This window comes from Neomonachus schauinslandi, chromosome 7, assembly GCF_002201575.2.
Source record: "Neomonachus schauinslandi chromosome 7, ASM220157v2, whole genome shotgun sequence".
NCBI lineage: Eukaryota > Metazoa > Chordata > Mammalia > Carnivora > Phocidae > Neomonachus > Neomonachus schauinslandi.
Genome location: NC_058409.1, coordinates 32228291 through 32244355, shown reverse-complemented (window position 1 = coordinate 32244355; position 16065 = coordinate 32228291). Strand labels below are relative to the sequence as shown.

General features: G+C 51.0%; 1 protein-coding gene across 1 annotated transcript; it reads right to left on the bottom strand.

Annotated features, from left to right (window-relative positions):
* Positions 1-1743: 1743 nt before the first annotated feature.
* Positions 1744-15416, bottom strand: DELE1 (DAP3 binding cell death enhancer 1). Its single transcript, XM_021701923.1, has 13 exons — positions 15297-15416; positions 14648-14762; positions 14430-14553; positions 11956-12106; positions 10835-10996; positions 10487-10575; positions 10257-10353; positions 7559-7701; positions 6359-6517; positions 6173-6265; positions 3876-4041; positions 3101-3340; positions 1744-2334 (listed from the first exon to the last, which is right to left on the bottom strand). The coding sequence occupies exons 1-12, from the start codon at positions 15325-15327 to the stop codon at positions 3102-3104; spliced, it is 1569 nt and encodes a 522-aa protein (XP_021557598.1). The 5' UTR covers positions 15328-15416; the 3' UTR covers positions 1744-2334; position 3101.
* Positions 15417-16065: the final 649 nt, after the last annotated feature.

Sequence of the window (16065 nt, the reverse complement as noted above, 5' to 3'; positions counted from 1 at the left end):
TACAGCATCAGGACTCCCCGGAAACAGCATCTCTGGATAAGGAAACTGAGGCAGCAGAGAATCACACAAAAGTCTCATTGCTGAGGGCACTAGGTCCCCAGACTTGGGTCTCCCAGTATTCTAACCCAAGCTGGCCCTCCTGGCAGGGGCCACTTCCCTGCCCTTCCCCTCGTATTTCCTTTCAGGGCATGGACAATGAGTCATTAATAATGGAATTTTTTTTTAAAGATTTTATTTATTTATTTGACAGAGAGAGACACAGCAAGAGCGGGAACACAAGCAGGGGGAGTGGGAGAAGGAGAAGCAGGCTTCCCGCAGAGCAGGGAGCCCGATGTGGGGCTCGATCCCAGGACCCTGGGATCATGACCCGAGCCGAAGGCAGATGCTTAATGACTGAGCCACCCAGGCGCCCCTTAATAATGGAATTTTAATGGCAAAAGCACAGCAGCGCCTGGGTCTGTGGATGAAGCCCATCCCCTGGGGCCATGTGGAGACCGCAGTGACTGAACAGCCAAGGATTTTTGGTCCCTTGACAACACCTCTCTCACGACTCTTCCATCCTTCCTCTCCACAAGGAGAGCTTGAAAATATCTCCCCTCCACAGTTGGCACCCCGAATTGAATCAGTACTTAACTTGTAATGACTGAGGGGGAGGGAGGGCTGCATGTGGTCATCAACACAGGACACCCACTGTCCTGGGGCTGTGTGAACTGCCCCTCCTTCCCCCGGAAGGAATCAGGAACCCCAAATGACAACAGGAAGGGAAGAGGCTGAAGAGCTGGGCTCCACAGGAGGGCAGGAAATGACATTTTACAGAAGGTGCCTCAGGAAGGGTGACTAGCGGTCTGCATGGAGCTGGGCGCTGTGCTCAGCTCAGGCTGGGAAACATTGGGTTAACCAAGTTCTTCACTGCAGGACTTCTTGGAACCTTAAAGATGCTGATGTGCATTGTGAATCTATAAAAAAGGGATGTTTGGTAAAGCATTTCCCAAACTTATTCGACCACAGAAACCTTTTTTTTTTTTTTTTTTTTTTTTGCAGAGAGATTAGTACACTGTACAACTTAAAAACCTGAGCTTTAACCAATGTGTGTATGGAACCTCCACCAGCATGGGGCCTTGTGCTAAGTGCTGAGGATACCAGAATACAAAGACAACGAGGTTCCAAATCCCAAGGAGCCATCTGTGGGAGGCCAGCTGCATGAGGGGACCAGCATGGGGGTGGGGGGGGCAAGTGTGTAAGGCAGCCCTGGAAAGGGAATGGCAGTCAGGGGGAGGCGCTGGAGCTGGAGGAAGCCAGTGGTGAGAGGAAGGTGCTGGAAAAGTATGGTAGGACCCACTAGAGGTTGGGGAGAGAGAGAGAGGTAGGGAGCAGAGAGGGAAACACGGACAACCCTCTCCCGCCCAATTCCTCCCACCTTTCAACTAGCGGAGCTGGGTAGTCTTTCCCATTTGAACAGTTACTAGAGGGTTTGGTCCTCAGTCCTTCCCCACCCCCCCCCCCCCCCCACCCATGCTATTGAACTTGGGCTAACATCCAGAAGCCAGGGAACAGCTATGCACAAATTCAGTAATTGGAGTCATTAGTGTTGACTCAGAAATCATTTTTCCTAAGTCTCTCTCTTGGAGAAGCTTTTAAGACCCTTCAAATTGGTTAATGGAGAGTTTAGAAATGAGGTTGGAGCCTCAGCTTTCAGCTCCCCCTGCCCAACCCCCAGCTCTCCCCAACATACTCAAGGGCAAGAGTGATGAGATAATCCAATATCTATTTTATTAAACTCTCATCCATTTCTGGCATACCCTTCACAAACAAGGATCTTGAAATCTACCCTTCCCTGCTGCAAGTCTCCAGGTGCTCAGTCTCCACTTCCTCCCTCACACTGGCTGGATGACAAGAACACTTTCGCGTGAAGCTACAGTGTGAACTGGCGCAAAGGAGCCCCAGGTCAGGAGTCAGGGGGCCTGGGTCTTCTCCTGGCCTGCTGACTCATAAAGCCGGTAACCACGGGCACCACTCCGCCTCCTTGGGCTTCAGTGAGGACCAAGGTCCCTTCTGCAGCAAAATGGCACACACGGGCTGGGTAGGGTAGAAGGCAGACACCAATGCCTTTGGTTTACCACCGAGAAAACAATGTAGCGGGTCAGGTCACTGCTTCAAGCTGACATGGCCAGCACCTGGGTCTTCATACACTTTCTTCTTCTTTACTGTGCTGGGGCAGGTGCTTAAGGTTCTTTGGGAAGTTGAGTAGATAACTGGCCTCTGCCCTGGGACTCAAGTTACGGTAGCTCTCTGAGAACCCACAGGCTTCCTTCTTTAGGGCTGAAGTGAGGTGGTCTGAAAAAGTCAAGCAGATACATCAGGCATGTAGGCAAGAAACTCGTTCCTTCCAAATCAAAGGTGAAATGGGAGATGATCATGAATCCGTAGGAGATGACCAAAAGTGAATGTTGGCTCTCATCTTGAGAATAGCCTGAATCAGTGTTCTCTAAGTGTTAGCCATTCATGCAACCACCCTCATGGTTTTTGCCACCTCTCTGGACCTGTGCTCCTCTTTATCCAATTTCACAATGTTTTTCTTTAAATGGATTATTTATAATATCTGTGAAACCATGATGTGCTAGTCACATTTTTACATTACATATTAAATATCCAACTACTGAAATGGAAAATATTGAGTACCTAAAATCCTCTTGTGAACCACCAGAGACACATATATCAGATGTTGGCAAAAACTGATGTAGTCTGAGCTTGAGGAAACTGAGGCATGGGAGGAGATAGGTAAGGGGTTTACTCAAGGTCATAAGCTAAGATGAGGACCAGGGTCTCTGGACCCTTCAGGAGAGTTTTTCACAGGTCACTGAATGAATCCCTTTTGTGCACAGAACCAGAGATCACTGTGAATGTTTCCACTTCTCATCTGGGAGGCTACCAACTGGGGGAAAGGTCAAAGTCATTTATGAGCCATGTACTTGAAATTGCTTGAGAACCTCAGCTCCCACTGGCATGACCACCTTGGAAAGGGACACTGACACGTTTTTGTTACCATCCACCTCTCCGCCCAACACCAGTGAGAGGCACCAGTGACTAGGTCTTATCTTACCTTAGCCAAAACCCAGTCTGACGAGACTCCTTTCCAAGGGGTAGTTGTGCGGGGGGAGAGCCCTGCTGGGGGTTCCCGGGCTGGCTCTGAGATGCCCACTTCTATAGAGGAGGCCAAGGTTCCCTGTGCTCGAGGCGTGTGGGAGGTGGGAGGCTCCTGCCAGCAAAGTGTTGAGGCTGTGGAGGGAGGGACTGGAGAAGGACTTCAATCCTCTAACTGCCAGGTCGCTGGGGCCCAGGGCTGTGAGGAGAGGTGAGAGCAGCTCTTACTCACCCTGTGGGTTCCTACTTTGGAGCAAGGACTTCTTAAAGGACTTAGCTGCCTCCAGCATTGTTAACCCAGGCCAGCGCGAGTGACTCATGAGTGAGCAGGACTCTCAGAGCCCTCGAAGGGTAATTCAGGGCAATGAAGCAGTATCTCGGGCTACCGTCTCCCCTGACAAATCATCAGAGCAGCTACCGCTTCTCCAAGCCCTGCTGTGTGCCGGGTTGTGCTAAGCCCTCTGGAGTCATCTCATTTTATGCTTACAGCCCAACGAGTGAGGTATCAGTAGTACCCCCACTTTCAGAAGTGAAGAACCTGAGGCTCAACGACACTGAGTCCAGGGTCAGTGACAGAGCAGGGGTCAAAACTCAGCTGTGTCTGACTCAAGAAGCTGTGCTCTTACCCATCACTGGGGCGGGAAATGGCAAGTGGTCCAGGGGCTACCGCCTCCCCCTTCTCTGTCACAGGGTAATCAGCTCACGGGAGGGAACCTGTCGGCTTCCATACGCACCTTTCCCTGCCGCCTCCACAGAAAAGAGGTTCCGCAACCTCTCCTGGGCAGGTTCATTGCCCAAAGCCGCTGACTGCTGGTAACATCGCACAGCCTCTCCCAGGTTCCTCTGCACACCAAGGCCCTTCTCATAGCAAATTCCCAAGTGGTACCTGCTCTGGGAGTCCTAAAGGGGAAAACGGACAGACACACAGATAGGCACACGTGCGGGAGGGAAGAACTGAACCGCGAAGGCAGGAGGAAGGTGGAGGAGTCAGGTACGATAAGCCAGAGGCCCGGAGTTTGCCCGACACGGAGGAGTCGGGGATCCTTCTGCCCAGGGAGATTCGAGCCGTGGCAGCTTCTTTCGCCGAGGCTGGTGCCATAGGCAGGGACAGAAGTGAGGGCCCCAGGCAGCCCAGCCCAACTATGGGGACCCCGGGACTCTGGCTCCTACGTCAGCTGAAAGAGCCAGGAGCAAGAGTGGAGGCTAGGCTTCCCAAAGGCCCTGCATGCCTCTCTGAACCTCTCCCGAGGTTCTGCAAAACATACGTTACAAAGAATGTTCCTCCTTTGAAAGGTTAGAAGGCTCTGGGATCCTGTCTCCTCTGAGAACTACGAGGCAGTAGCAGGTAGGGCTTCCGAGCACTGCCTGGGTTCCAGTCACGGCTCCACCACCTACTGGGGAGGAACCTCAGGCATATTATGCTATGCCTCTGTGCCTCGGTTTCCTCATCTATAAATGGGAAATAATAACAGTACCTACCTTACTGCGTTGTTATGAGGATTACATGCGTTACTACGTGGAAAGTGCTTAGATTACTGTTATTATTACTTTCATACCTTTAGTTGCCCACATCATTAATCTCTCCCTCTCTGGTGGAATATTATCGTTATATTCAAGCCCCCAACTTTAAAAAACAAAATACTCTGTTGATTCCCAACCACGGTCCCATTTCTCTTCTACCTTCTAGCATTAAATTTCTGGACAGGGTTTCTGGTCCATGTATGCCAAAGTCTATGTAATAGATATGGTGGACTCATAGCCATCGACCAGCTTAGAAACTACCAGACACTCATAAGGCCAAAACACCCACCCTGCCACACTGCTCAGTACAAACCTACAGAGACACAATTCCTCCTGGAGTAGGTGAGTGTGAGCACTGTGCCCAACACCGCGCTACCAAGCAATCCTCTGCGCACTTCTCCTTCCAGTGTGCTGGGTGACTAAAGCAGGCCAAGGGGCCCCCGGGCTTGTCCAGCACATGAAGAACACGAGAAAGGCTCTGGGGATCTAACAAGGCAGGCAGGCATAGGGGCAGTACCGGCTGGTGACACTGGTCCCCTTTTGACAGCAACGACAGATAAAACCGAGTAAAAATAAAGCATTCTGATGCCCAAGAGTTCGATGAAGCTATCATTGTGTTGGCCCGAAAACACAGACGAGCAGGAGCCCCTACGCAGGGCATTCCAGTCCATGCACACGGCTTGCTTTAATCCAGTACCCCTGGTCCTCCCCCCAAAAAATCCTGGTCAAGTACACTTGAGGAATACAGCAAACCAGAGATGCCCTTTTGGTGATTCGCACGGAGGGAAAGCGCTGAGATCTCCTGCATTGAAGACACCTAGTTGGCTCCTTATTTCCAAACCCCGCGGACCATGTTTTCCCCGGAATTACTTACGAACACCCCCCTGGAGCTAATACTCGGGAGAACACACTCTGGGTCCAATGGATTGGCTGGATGCCAATGCCCCGACATCCGCCGCTCCCCAAACTGCTCTGTGTCTTCTGACTTCCCTGAACTGCACCGCTCATGAGGACGCACCCTCCCTGTGCGCCGCTTACCAAGTGCTCGCACACCTGTTACCTCAGATAGATTGTGATCCTCACAACAACAACAACCCTGCGAAGCAGCAGACAGGCGAGGCAGTCAGTATTATCCCCGTTTTTGAGACGAGGAAAACAGGAAAACAAGAAGCAACCGGCCCAGCAGTGTGCTGGTAAATGTAACAACCGGCTGGCCAGTACCAGAAGCCCCGCTTTGTAGCACTGGGTCATTTCTGTGCGGCAAATACTCCTCCCATAGCTGATTTCAAGACACCAGCACCTCTTGCAGACTGGTGTAAGCCAGCTCCTGCGCACCACTAGACCCGCCCAGGGGTCACACAGGGAGCCAGTGACGATTAAGACTTGAAGCTGGCCCAGTGTGTTCCTGTCGACCGTCTCCCGTGCACCCTGGAGCTGGGTACCAGTTCCCAAATCCCCTCCTTCCTCAGACTCGATCCCCCAACATGCCAGCACGCTGGAGATGTCCTACCCCATTGTTGGCTGCAAGCCAAAAGTATTTCACAGCTCTCTGCTCATCCAAGTGTGGCTCCTTGGTGAAAAGCACCCCAAGGAAAGCTTGAGCCTGTGGTCAGGGAGGAAGGAAAAAGGTTATCTCGGTCACTTCCAGGCCCCACGTGCTCCAAATGCCCAGGAGAGACCCCACCCGGGCACTCACCTCTCTCAAGCCCGAGTCTGCAGCTTGCTTCAGCATGGACACTGCCCTCTGCTGCTTAGGGCCCCCCGCGGAGGCCGGGCCTTGCAGCAGACACCTGGCATAGCGGTACTGAGCCAGGCTGTGGCCCTGGCTGGCAGCCAACTGGTAGAAAAGGGCTGCCTGGAAGAAAGGGAGAGACCCCTAGTCAATGGGCACCCCGGCAAGCCAGCTTTCCCTTCGAGTGAAATTTGTAAAAATTATTTTAATAGGACATAATCAATACAGATTAGTCAGAAAATACAGATAGGCCAAAACTTCAAAACACAGATAAAGTGAAAACAGAAACATGAAATCCCAAGAAATTCTGCCTCCTAAAGAGCATTCTCTGCTCACCTTTTAGTTTACAGCTCTGCAAGTTTCTTCCCACAAACCCATGTATTTATACATACACGCACACACATTCACACACACAGACGTATATAAATGTATGTGTGTATAACAGGGAGAAAGAAACAGAATGAGAGAGAGAACAACATTTACAATTTTGTAACCTATTTTTTCACTTAACAATACACCAAGAATGTCTTTCCCCGCCAGTAAATATAGATCTGGTGCGGGGCGCCTGGGTGGCTTGGTCGTTAAGCGTCTGCCTTCGGTTCGGGTCATGATCCCGGGGTCCTGGGATCGAGCCCCGCATCGGGCTCCCTGCTCGGCGGGCGGCCTGCTTCTCCCTCTCCCACACCCCCTGCTTGTGTTCCCTCTCTTGCTGTATCTCTCTGGTCAAATAAATAAATAAAATCTTAAAAAAAAAAAGATAGATCTGGTGCATCATTTTTAAGACCCACATAGATATTATTAACCAATTCACTACTGAAGGAACTTCAAATTGCTTCCTTCTTTTTTTTGCCATCATATGCAATTCTAAGAAATCCACTCTTGTATATAACATCTCTGTGTACTTATCCTACTTGTTTAGAATGAATTAATCCATTCATCAAGGTAAGGTTGTAGGTCCCGAGGATACAGCTGCAAAGAAGAAAGACAAGGTCCCTGACTCCTTTTAAATCTAAATTCCTAGAAGTTAGGAGTCTCTTCTTTTTCTCTCGTGGCTGAGAGAGAGAAGCTGTCTCCCCAAGCCCTGTCCACTGCTCATTTCTGGAGATCAGCTCTGGACAGTGCAGCATGGGGGACAGGCCTAGGGACAGGGAGAAGGTGCAGTACCTTGCCAAGGTCCCTGGGGGTGCCTCTGCCATGCTCGTGACACAAGCCCACGTTGTACTGTGCTTTGCTGTAGCCATGGTCTGCTGCTTTCTGGAAGTAAGAAAAGGCTGCCGCGTAGTTCCCATTCCTCATGTTCTCTGTTCCTGTAAGAAAGCACGGGGTGGAAACACAGCTTCCTCTGTGAACGTCCCCATATCCTTGGCCAGATACTCAGAGGCTGCTTCCTTTCTTTTTGGTGCTAGACACTTTGCATGTTTCTATCCTCCAAATGTTTCACTGGTTTGCCAGAGACATCAGTGGGTTCTGTCCTCCCATACAATATCCTCCTCTTGGTGACAGCATCCCGATCTGCCTTTGGGAGCAGCCCCCCTTCCCCCCCTCCCCCGACACGTGCTATCAATCAATGTGCCGTGCTCTTCCCAACCCATAAGCCCCTCACTCAGGAGTCGGAATCTTAATCTGGGTGAGGCATGAGAGAAAACAGCTTTTGTAGGATTATCCTGACAGCAGCACTCTGAAGACACTGTCCCTAAGTTACTGCCCCCTGGACGCCAGGAGCTATCCTGATTCCTGCTCTTTCTGCCATGTGGCAAAGTCAATAGATCCCAATGGATTCCTTCTGTGTTTAAGTTAGCCAGAGTGGGTTTAGGCTGCTTGTAACCAACAAAACATAACTAAACAAGCAAGCAAACAAACGAAAAACAGAGACAGGGCTGGGCACAGCCGAGTCCCCATTCAAACCTTTGCTCAAGCTGTCTCTCCTGCCTAGGGTATCTCTCTGCCTCCACCATCAGGCCTTCCCATCCTGTTTCTCTGGAACCTTCAGACCACACTCCGGCTTTAACACTGTTTTGGCATTTACTTAATATACAAGCCTTTTCCTATGAACTAAACTGTTTCCAGAGTACAAGCCCTGTCTCCTCAATTAGACTGCAAAATCCTGGAAGCAGAAGCGGAAAAAGAATGTAGAAGAAATAGCTTTGCATAGGGTGAAAGCTCTATACAAATGCAAAATATGATTATGGTTTATGCTCCCTTTGTGTTCTGCCACACTGCTTAGCACTGCTGAATAAATGAATATGTGAATGAAGGAATGGGCAAGAAAATTCTCAGAAGAGACTGCCTGCCCATCAAAATCACAAAAAGCTAATGAGGCAGAAGCCAGGTTCCATTCAGCCTGGAGTAAATTAAAGTCACCTCCCTGCTGCCTGAAAATTTGCTGTCCAGGATTCACAGAGCCCTCTGTCCTTGAGAAGACTCAAGAGGGCGAAGGATTCCACCCTGTGCCTGCCCATTCCCCACACTGGCTCCCTGATCATCTCTCTTCTTTGTCTCCTCTGCCTCTAAACTAAACCAAGCCACCGTGAGGCTTTGCTATGCCATCAATAACAGCTCCAACCCAGTCTCCTGTTTTCTCTGGCATCTCTGCACTCCACGTCTGTCCATACAACAGCCAGAGAAATCTGAAAAGGTAAATCAGATCATGTGATGGCACCTCCTCCTACTCCAGTGTAAAACCCTCCATTGGCTTATCTCACTTCGAAAAGCCACACTCCTCTGTGGCTCAGAAGGCCTTGCCTGATCTGGCCCCTCCCTGCTTTTTCTACTCTCTTGGTGATCTCTAAGTTCCAGCCACACTCACCTTTCTTTTGTTCCTTTAACAAGCAAAACTCAATCCTGCCTCAGGACCTTTGTACTTGCTGTTCCCTCTGTTTGGAAAGCTCTTTCTCTGGATGGAAACAAGACTGGCTTGTTTTTGTCAGTCAGGTCTTAGTGCAAAGTTCATTGTGCATTGGTCAGGACTTCCCCAAGATTAGTGCAAAGTGCATTGGTGAGGACTTCCCCAAGTCACTGACACATTCCCTTATTTACTTTTCTCTATAACATTTACCACCATTGGAAATTCTCTTGTTTGCCAATGTATTGTTTTTCTCTCCCCGCCCACCCCAATTCACATGTCAGCTCCATGAAAGTAAGGACTCTGTCTTATGAATCACTGTATCCCTGAAACCTAAAATAGGGCCTAGCAAAAGGTGAAACTTGTACTAAATGAATCCCTGCTTCTCATGCATCTGCCCATTAACTGAGTCGCCACATTAAAAGGCCTGAAACTTAAGCCAAGTCACTATGGAGAACAGGACAGATGGCGGGGGAGCACCTGGAGTCTGGATGTGGGTAAGAAGGTCCTGTTTGTGCACTTGAGGGCCTGCTCCAAACCTAAGGAGCCTGTTCCTGCCTAAACGTGTCAGAAAATGCAAGGTAACCTCCAAGATTTCTCTTCCCCTTCTTACACAGTAACAGAATTTTCAGGTAAGCACGCGGTCATTCAGCTAAAGACTACATTTCCCCGGGCCCCTCTGCAAGTAGGTGTGGCCACAAGCCTACATTCTGGTCAATGATTTGTACAACTTGTAGGTTGGAAAGGAGCGATGCTTTAGCTTTCCCACCTTTCCCCTTCCTGAAAAAAGCTAGAATAGCCAAACTGGACCTTGAGATGGAAGCCAGTTCTAAGAATGGCAGAATCATGAGGATGGGTCCCTGACACCACTGTGCCACCATGCCAGATTTGGTCTACCTACCCGGGCGAAAATAAACTCTCTCTTGTTTAAATTGCTCCCTACCCTAACTCGGTTTGACCAACCCCATACCCTTGCCATTTTCCCATCCGCCTGCCTTGACGCAAGGTCCACCCAGTTACCCAGGAAGTTGAAAGCAATGGAAACGGTGAGCTGGAAGAGCTGCTGAATGGAAGTCACGGCCTCCTCGAGGGAAAGCGTTTTTGATTTATCTTGTTCCTGAGGAAGAAATATAAAGACTCATCATGGGACAGTTCTTCGGAACTGCCACCTGCCCAGGGGATAGTTCATTGGAACTGCCACCTGCCCAGGGGAATGTTATGAGGATCCAGAGGCCAAATCTGAACAATACCTGCTTTTCTCCAGCGGGCTGAGGCTGGGCTGGCTTTGCCCTGGATTGGAAGCTACCACTGGTGGGCAGGAAGCCCAGATCACTGGGATCTACAAGGAAAATGGGTGACACCCAGTCAGGGCAAAGGAGAAAGTGTGGTTTCTCCTTTTCTCCCACTGTCCCAGTCTCCCCAGCCCCTCCAGCCAGCGCCACTGCCAGGAAACAGAATCATTCTGAAGTGCCCCAGAAAGCAGGGGACCGACAGGAACGACAATTCCCTTATCGGGCATACGCAGCAACAAATGTCCATCTGCCCAATTCCCCACCCCCTCTACTACCTTTGGCTGATTCTAGGAGGTGGAAACATACCTTCCTCAGAGGGACCCTGAAGACCGGATGCCCTCAAAGATCTGTGTGAAGAGAGATTCTTGGGCTGAGTGGAGGCTTCTTTCTGGCCCAGCCCAGGTTCCCTGGGACCAGTATGCCTGGGAGCTGGGCCATCAGGGCTGGGTAGGATGTGTCTCCGAAGTGCTGGAAAGACCCAGTAAGAGCAGTCACATCAGAAGGGGATCAGCTCGGTTTGCTTGGGCTTGACTGAGGGTCCCCTGAGATTTGGGGGAAGAATGTGGGATCCCTTCTGACACCTCCTTCACACACCTCAACCTCCCTCCTCCGTTTCCTTTGCTGGCTTCCATCTGAAGGGTCCAGAGGGGCCCCCATTTATGCTGATCTCCTGCCCTGGGTATAAATCATTCCTCTGCCTGAATACTCCCAGTAGCAGGGAGATATCTACCTTATTCACTGTTGTAGCCCCAGCACCTAGCACTTTGTTTGATAATAATATTGATCATGATTATAATTATAAGAACAAGAACTTAAACTAATACTTTCTGGGTACTTACTATGTGCCAGGCACTATTCTAACTCTTTGACGTGTATTAACTCATTTACTCCTCCCAAGACACCTATGAAGTAGGTTTTATTATTACCCCATTTTATAGACGACAAAATTGAGGCACAGGGAAGTTAAAAGTGACTTGTTCAGGGACACAAGGCCAGTATGCGACAGCTCTGGGGCTTGAACCCTGACACTAACTCCAGGGTCTTAACCACTAGGCCGTACTGCCGGGTACCATGGTACATGACAGCTATCCAGTGAAGATGCACTTATTCATGAATGACTAACCAGAGAATGATCCAACTGGCTGAGAGGTAAGCAGGAAGCCACACCCAGGATCTAAAGTAGCCTGTGGGGCTCCCTGTGGGGCTCCCTCCATGGAAGGTGAGGGGAGAACATGGGAGGACACTGAAGGGCAGGTGTGGCCCACACCCTGAGTGGATAGAACTTCCTCACATTCCCCTTCCTCTGACTTCAGATAGGAAAGGCAAGGAGCTGCTGATGGCTCTTTTCCTGAGGTGTGTCCAGAGATGCTTCCTGGCCCAGAGAAACTCCCAGCCTAGCCCTCCTGTCCCTGGGACTGAGAACTCACAGGACTGGTGCGGATGCCACAAGGGAGATGAGAGGAAACGATCCAGGGGACAGCGCCAAGAGCAGTGCCCCGCTTGCCGAGGTCCTGCTGGCAGGGACGACTGGAAATGGATCTGCCTTGCCAGCTGCACGGCCAGCACAGCCAGAGTGCCCTGGGAAAGACAGCACATCAGGGACCCAGCTTTGTACCAGTCACCTCCTTCAGTCTCCCCTTTCAGCTCAGATATCACTTCCTCGAGAGGCCTTTCCTGACTCCTGGCTATGGCCAACTAATCCTCTCCCAGTGAAGGGGCGCCTGGGTGGCTCAGTCATTAAGCGTCCGCCTTCGGCTCGGGTCATGATCCCAGTGTCCTGGGATCGAGCCCCGCATCGGGCTCCCTGCTCCGCGGGAAGCCTGCTTCTCCCTCTCCCACTCCCCCTGCTTGTGTTCCTGCTCTCGCTGCGTCTCTCTCCGTCAAATACATAAATAAAATCTTGAAAAAAAAAAATCCTCTCCCAGTGCCCAAATGTCCCTGTAGAGCCCTGGTCACAGTGGTACTTAAATAATCACCTCGACAATTATTGAGCTAAGCTCTGTGTCTCCAGTTAGTCTTAAGCGCCATGAGGGCAGGAATTGTGTGTGTTTTGCTCACCACTGTATCCCTGGAGCCTAGGAGAGTCCTAAGATATAGCACGAATAAATACATGCATGTATTTATTAAATGCATAATAAGTTAATGAATAAGTAAAGTCTAAGCAGGCAAAAAGATAATGTGGTAAGCTGGGGCTTGGCCACAGATGCAGTGACAGGTGAGAGTTCCCCATCAGGTTCACTGTCTTTCTCTGGCCTGGGGCACCAAGTCTTCCCTTCCCTCTGCCCAAGCCACCCCGCCAGCGACACATTCACAGGTACAGGCTCGCTGAAGGTGTCCCGGTGTCTCTTCCCCGACAGGTCTGTGGAAGACCTAAGCTAGCTCCTAGCCCAGTGACCGCTTGGTTTTCCCTGTCCCTTCCTGTGCACACCCAAATACTTATTTATGACAACAGGCATTGGGTACACTGGCCGAGACAAGTTACAGTCTCTGGCCTCATGGAGTTTACATTTGCACTGAGGGAGAAAGACAGATTTCGAGTACACAGAGAAATAAACACAATAACCACAAGTTATGCTAAATGCCAAAAAAGAAACAAATCAGGAGTTTTCACAGAGCATAGAGGGAGGTCTGAGAAAACAGGGCATCAAGGAAAGCCTCTCTAGAGGGCTGATGTATGAACTGAGACCAGAAGGAAGAGAAGGTGCCAGCATGTAATAACAGAGAAATGTATCCATGGCAGTGGGGACAGCTTGTACTCAGGCCCTTTCACATGGTCAACAGTGACAGAGCTGAGGGACAGCATCAGGACCCCTGGAATCCAGGCCCAGTTTCTAGAAGGACTCACTGTGGAATTGCTCTAGGACTCAGATCTTTGACAAATTGGGAAAATGCTCTGCTCTCCAGGGTATGCTTTGCCCCTAGTCCACAGCTCCACAGAGAGAAGTGGCCCTGCCACGGACACATTCTAGGCTCCATTCTGCTGATGGCACCAATTTACAATGAGACAACTGATGCTCAGGGAAGTCAAGTTACTTGCCCAAAGTATACAGCATGAAAGTGATAGGGATGAGATGTGACAGAAACGAGAGTGATGTGTGCAGAACCTGGATGACAAAGATTCTGCCTTGTTGGACCTAGTGTTCGCTGCTGAGCACCTGACTTTATAAGTCAGAGTCAACAAATACTTTTTGAGCAACTATCATGTACCAGGATCTGCACTAGGTTTTCCCTGTCCCTTCCTGTGCACACTCAAATACTTCTCTGTTACAACAGGCACTGGGTACACTGGCAAAGACAAGTTACAGTCTCTGTCCCCATGGAGTTTACATCTTCACTGAGGGAGAAAGACAAAATTTGAGTACACAGAGAAATAAACAATAAGCTATACAGCATGGTGGCTAAGAGCATGAGCTCCAGAATAAATATGGTTTCTCTACTTCATAGCTGTATGACCTTAAGCATGTTACCTAAAGTTTCAGAGCCTGAGTTCCCTTATCTATAAAATGGAGATTATATTTCCCTTGCAAGATTTTTGTAAGGATTAAAGACGATAATGCATATATAATATTTACATTAATACATAAAATGTCAGCTATTTAGTATTATTCATTGTAAGCTTCATCAAGGCAAGAATCACATCTACCTTGTTCTCTACTGTGTCACTAGTCCCTAACAAAAATGCTCAGAGAATGTGTTAAACAAATGTTTACTGAATAAAAGGAGGAAGAGGGCGGGGGAAGGAGAACAGCAATATCTCACCAAACAGGATCCAATGCCATGGGTTACTCAAATTTCAAGTGTGGGAACAATGATGCCCTCGCTCTTGTTTCTTGGCTATATTTCCATGCAGGATCATTCTCATCCACACAGAAGGGCAGGGACAGGACTGGGGAAGCCTTACCCATGATATGGCATCCCAAAAGGTGTTTGGGGAAACACGGGTAGACATCCACTGGAAGGCATCCTTCCATCCATGAGACCTTGGGCCCCTGTTTGTGCCTGGGCCTGGGCCATGGGGGCCCGACCTAGATGAGGCAAGAAAGGCTATCAAGTTCTACCCCAAGTGGGAGGAGAAGGAGGCCAGAGGAAGAGATGGGTGACAGAATGGAAGTATCTCACCTGTCAAAGCTGGGGATAGGGACCAGCAGGTTGGAGGAGGCAGCCTGCAGCCCATCTGGGTTGGGGGACTTGGGGATCACCCCCCGGAGGCCAGGTCCCAGCAGACGGGGAAGAGCTGTGTAGAACAACAAAGATCAGTCACCTCGACATAAACAGAACTGAGGCAGTGGCGGCCCCACCGATCTTCCCTCCGCCGCTTGACAAGGCCCCACTCCAGGCACGTGACTCCGAAGTCCTCCCGGGGCTGACAATCACTGTTATAATAAAATTACCGGACATTCACACACAAACTCGCTCAATGTTTGAAGCGCCCCTCTCTAAATCCCGCCTCTTTTCATTGGCTCCGCCTACTCCACCGGCCCCTACTCATCTTTCCCAGACTCCGGGCCCCGGCTATTTGACTCCTCCCCTTCCAATAGCCCCACCCATCTCCGTGGCTCTACGCTCCACCCTCTTCCCCATGAGCCCCACCCACACCTCGAATTCCCGCGGCCCCTGACAGGAGGCTGTAGCCACGGCTATTTAGACTCCGCCTTCCCTCAACTTTAACCCCGCCCGCTGAAGCTTCGGCTCCGTCCCCTTGGCCCGTCCTCTTCCTTCAGTTCGAAGTCCCAGGTGCCTTACGACCCGCGGCTCCAACGCCCCTTACCCCGGCCCAGGAGTCCCGGGAGGCGCCACATGTCGTCGCCAAGAGCATAGAAAACTCGCAGTCCCAACACAGAGGGCCGACCGCTGTGGCGCCCTCCGAACGGCCGAGTCCTAAGGAAGCGCTCAGTCAGCCAATTAGAAAGGGGCGCAGCCGGAAGGCCGGGGCTACGCGAAAGGAAGTGGGGGTGTAGGCGTCTTTGGGGCTGACGAGGAGGTGAACTGCGGCAAGGGCAGGGATATGGCCCCGACCTCCCCCTGGAAGAGGTGTCGCTAGCCGCCCGCCCGACAGTGCGGAGAGCGCGCAGCGGCGGGGTGTCGCAGGTGGCCGAGCTGAGCCGCGTCCGCAACCGGACTGCGGAGAGGCGGGCCTGGGGGCCTCGGTAGCGCGGGACGGCTTTGCAGACAAAGTGGAGAAGCGAAAGGGGAACCCTGTTTCCCAGCCCCGCCACTGGACGAGAACCAGGGCCGGTGGCTGGAGGAGAGGAGCTCTAGGGTCCGACGAGAGAAGCCCGTAGTCCGAGCTTTCCCGGCCGAGGCCCGCGACTAGGAGATGCGGGCCCGGACCGACGGGGTAGGCGATGAAAAAAGGCAGCGTTCTGATTCCGGGGTTCCAGCTCTGGCTCAGCTTTGTGTCACCGAGTAGCCTCCGCACGACCCCTTCCCCTGTCTGGGCCTCAGCCTGCGCAGTGATAGGGTCTGATGGAGTGATCTCGACCGGTCCTTGCTGGCTCGACAGCAACTACCTGAGTTGCTTCGAAATACCTGAGAGG

Coding starts and splice junctions, on each gene's coding strand:
- DELE1 (XM_021701923.1), bottom strand. CDS start 15,327: ATGTGGCGCCTCCCGGGACTCCTGGGCCGGG. Junction 10,997..11,955: donor GTGGCATCCGCACCAGTCCT/GTGAGTTCTCAG, acceptor GGGTCTTTCCAG/CACTTCGGAGACACATCCTA. Junction 4,042..6,172: donor GGCTTGCAGCCAACAATGGG/GTAGGACATCTC, acceptor TTTCCCCTTTAG/GACTCCCAGAGCAGGTACCA.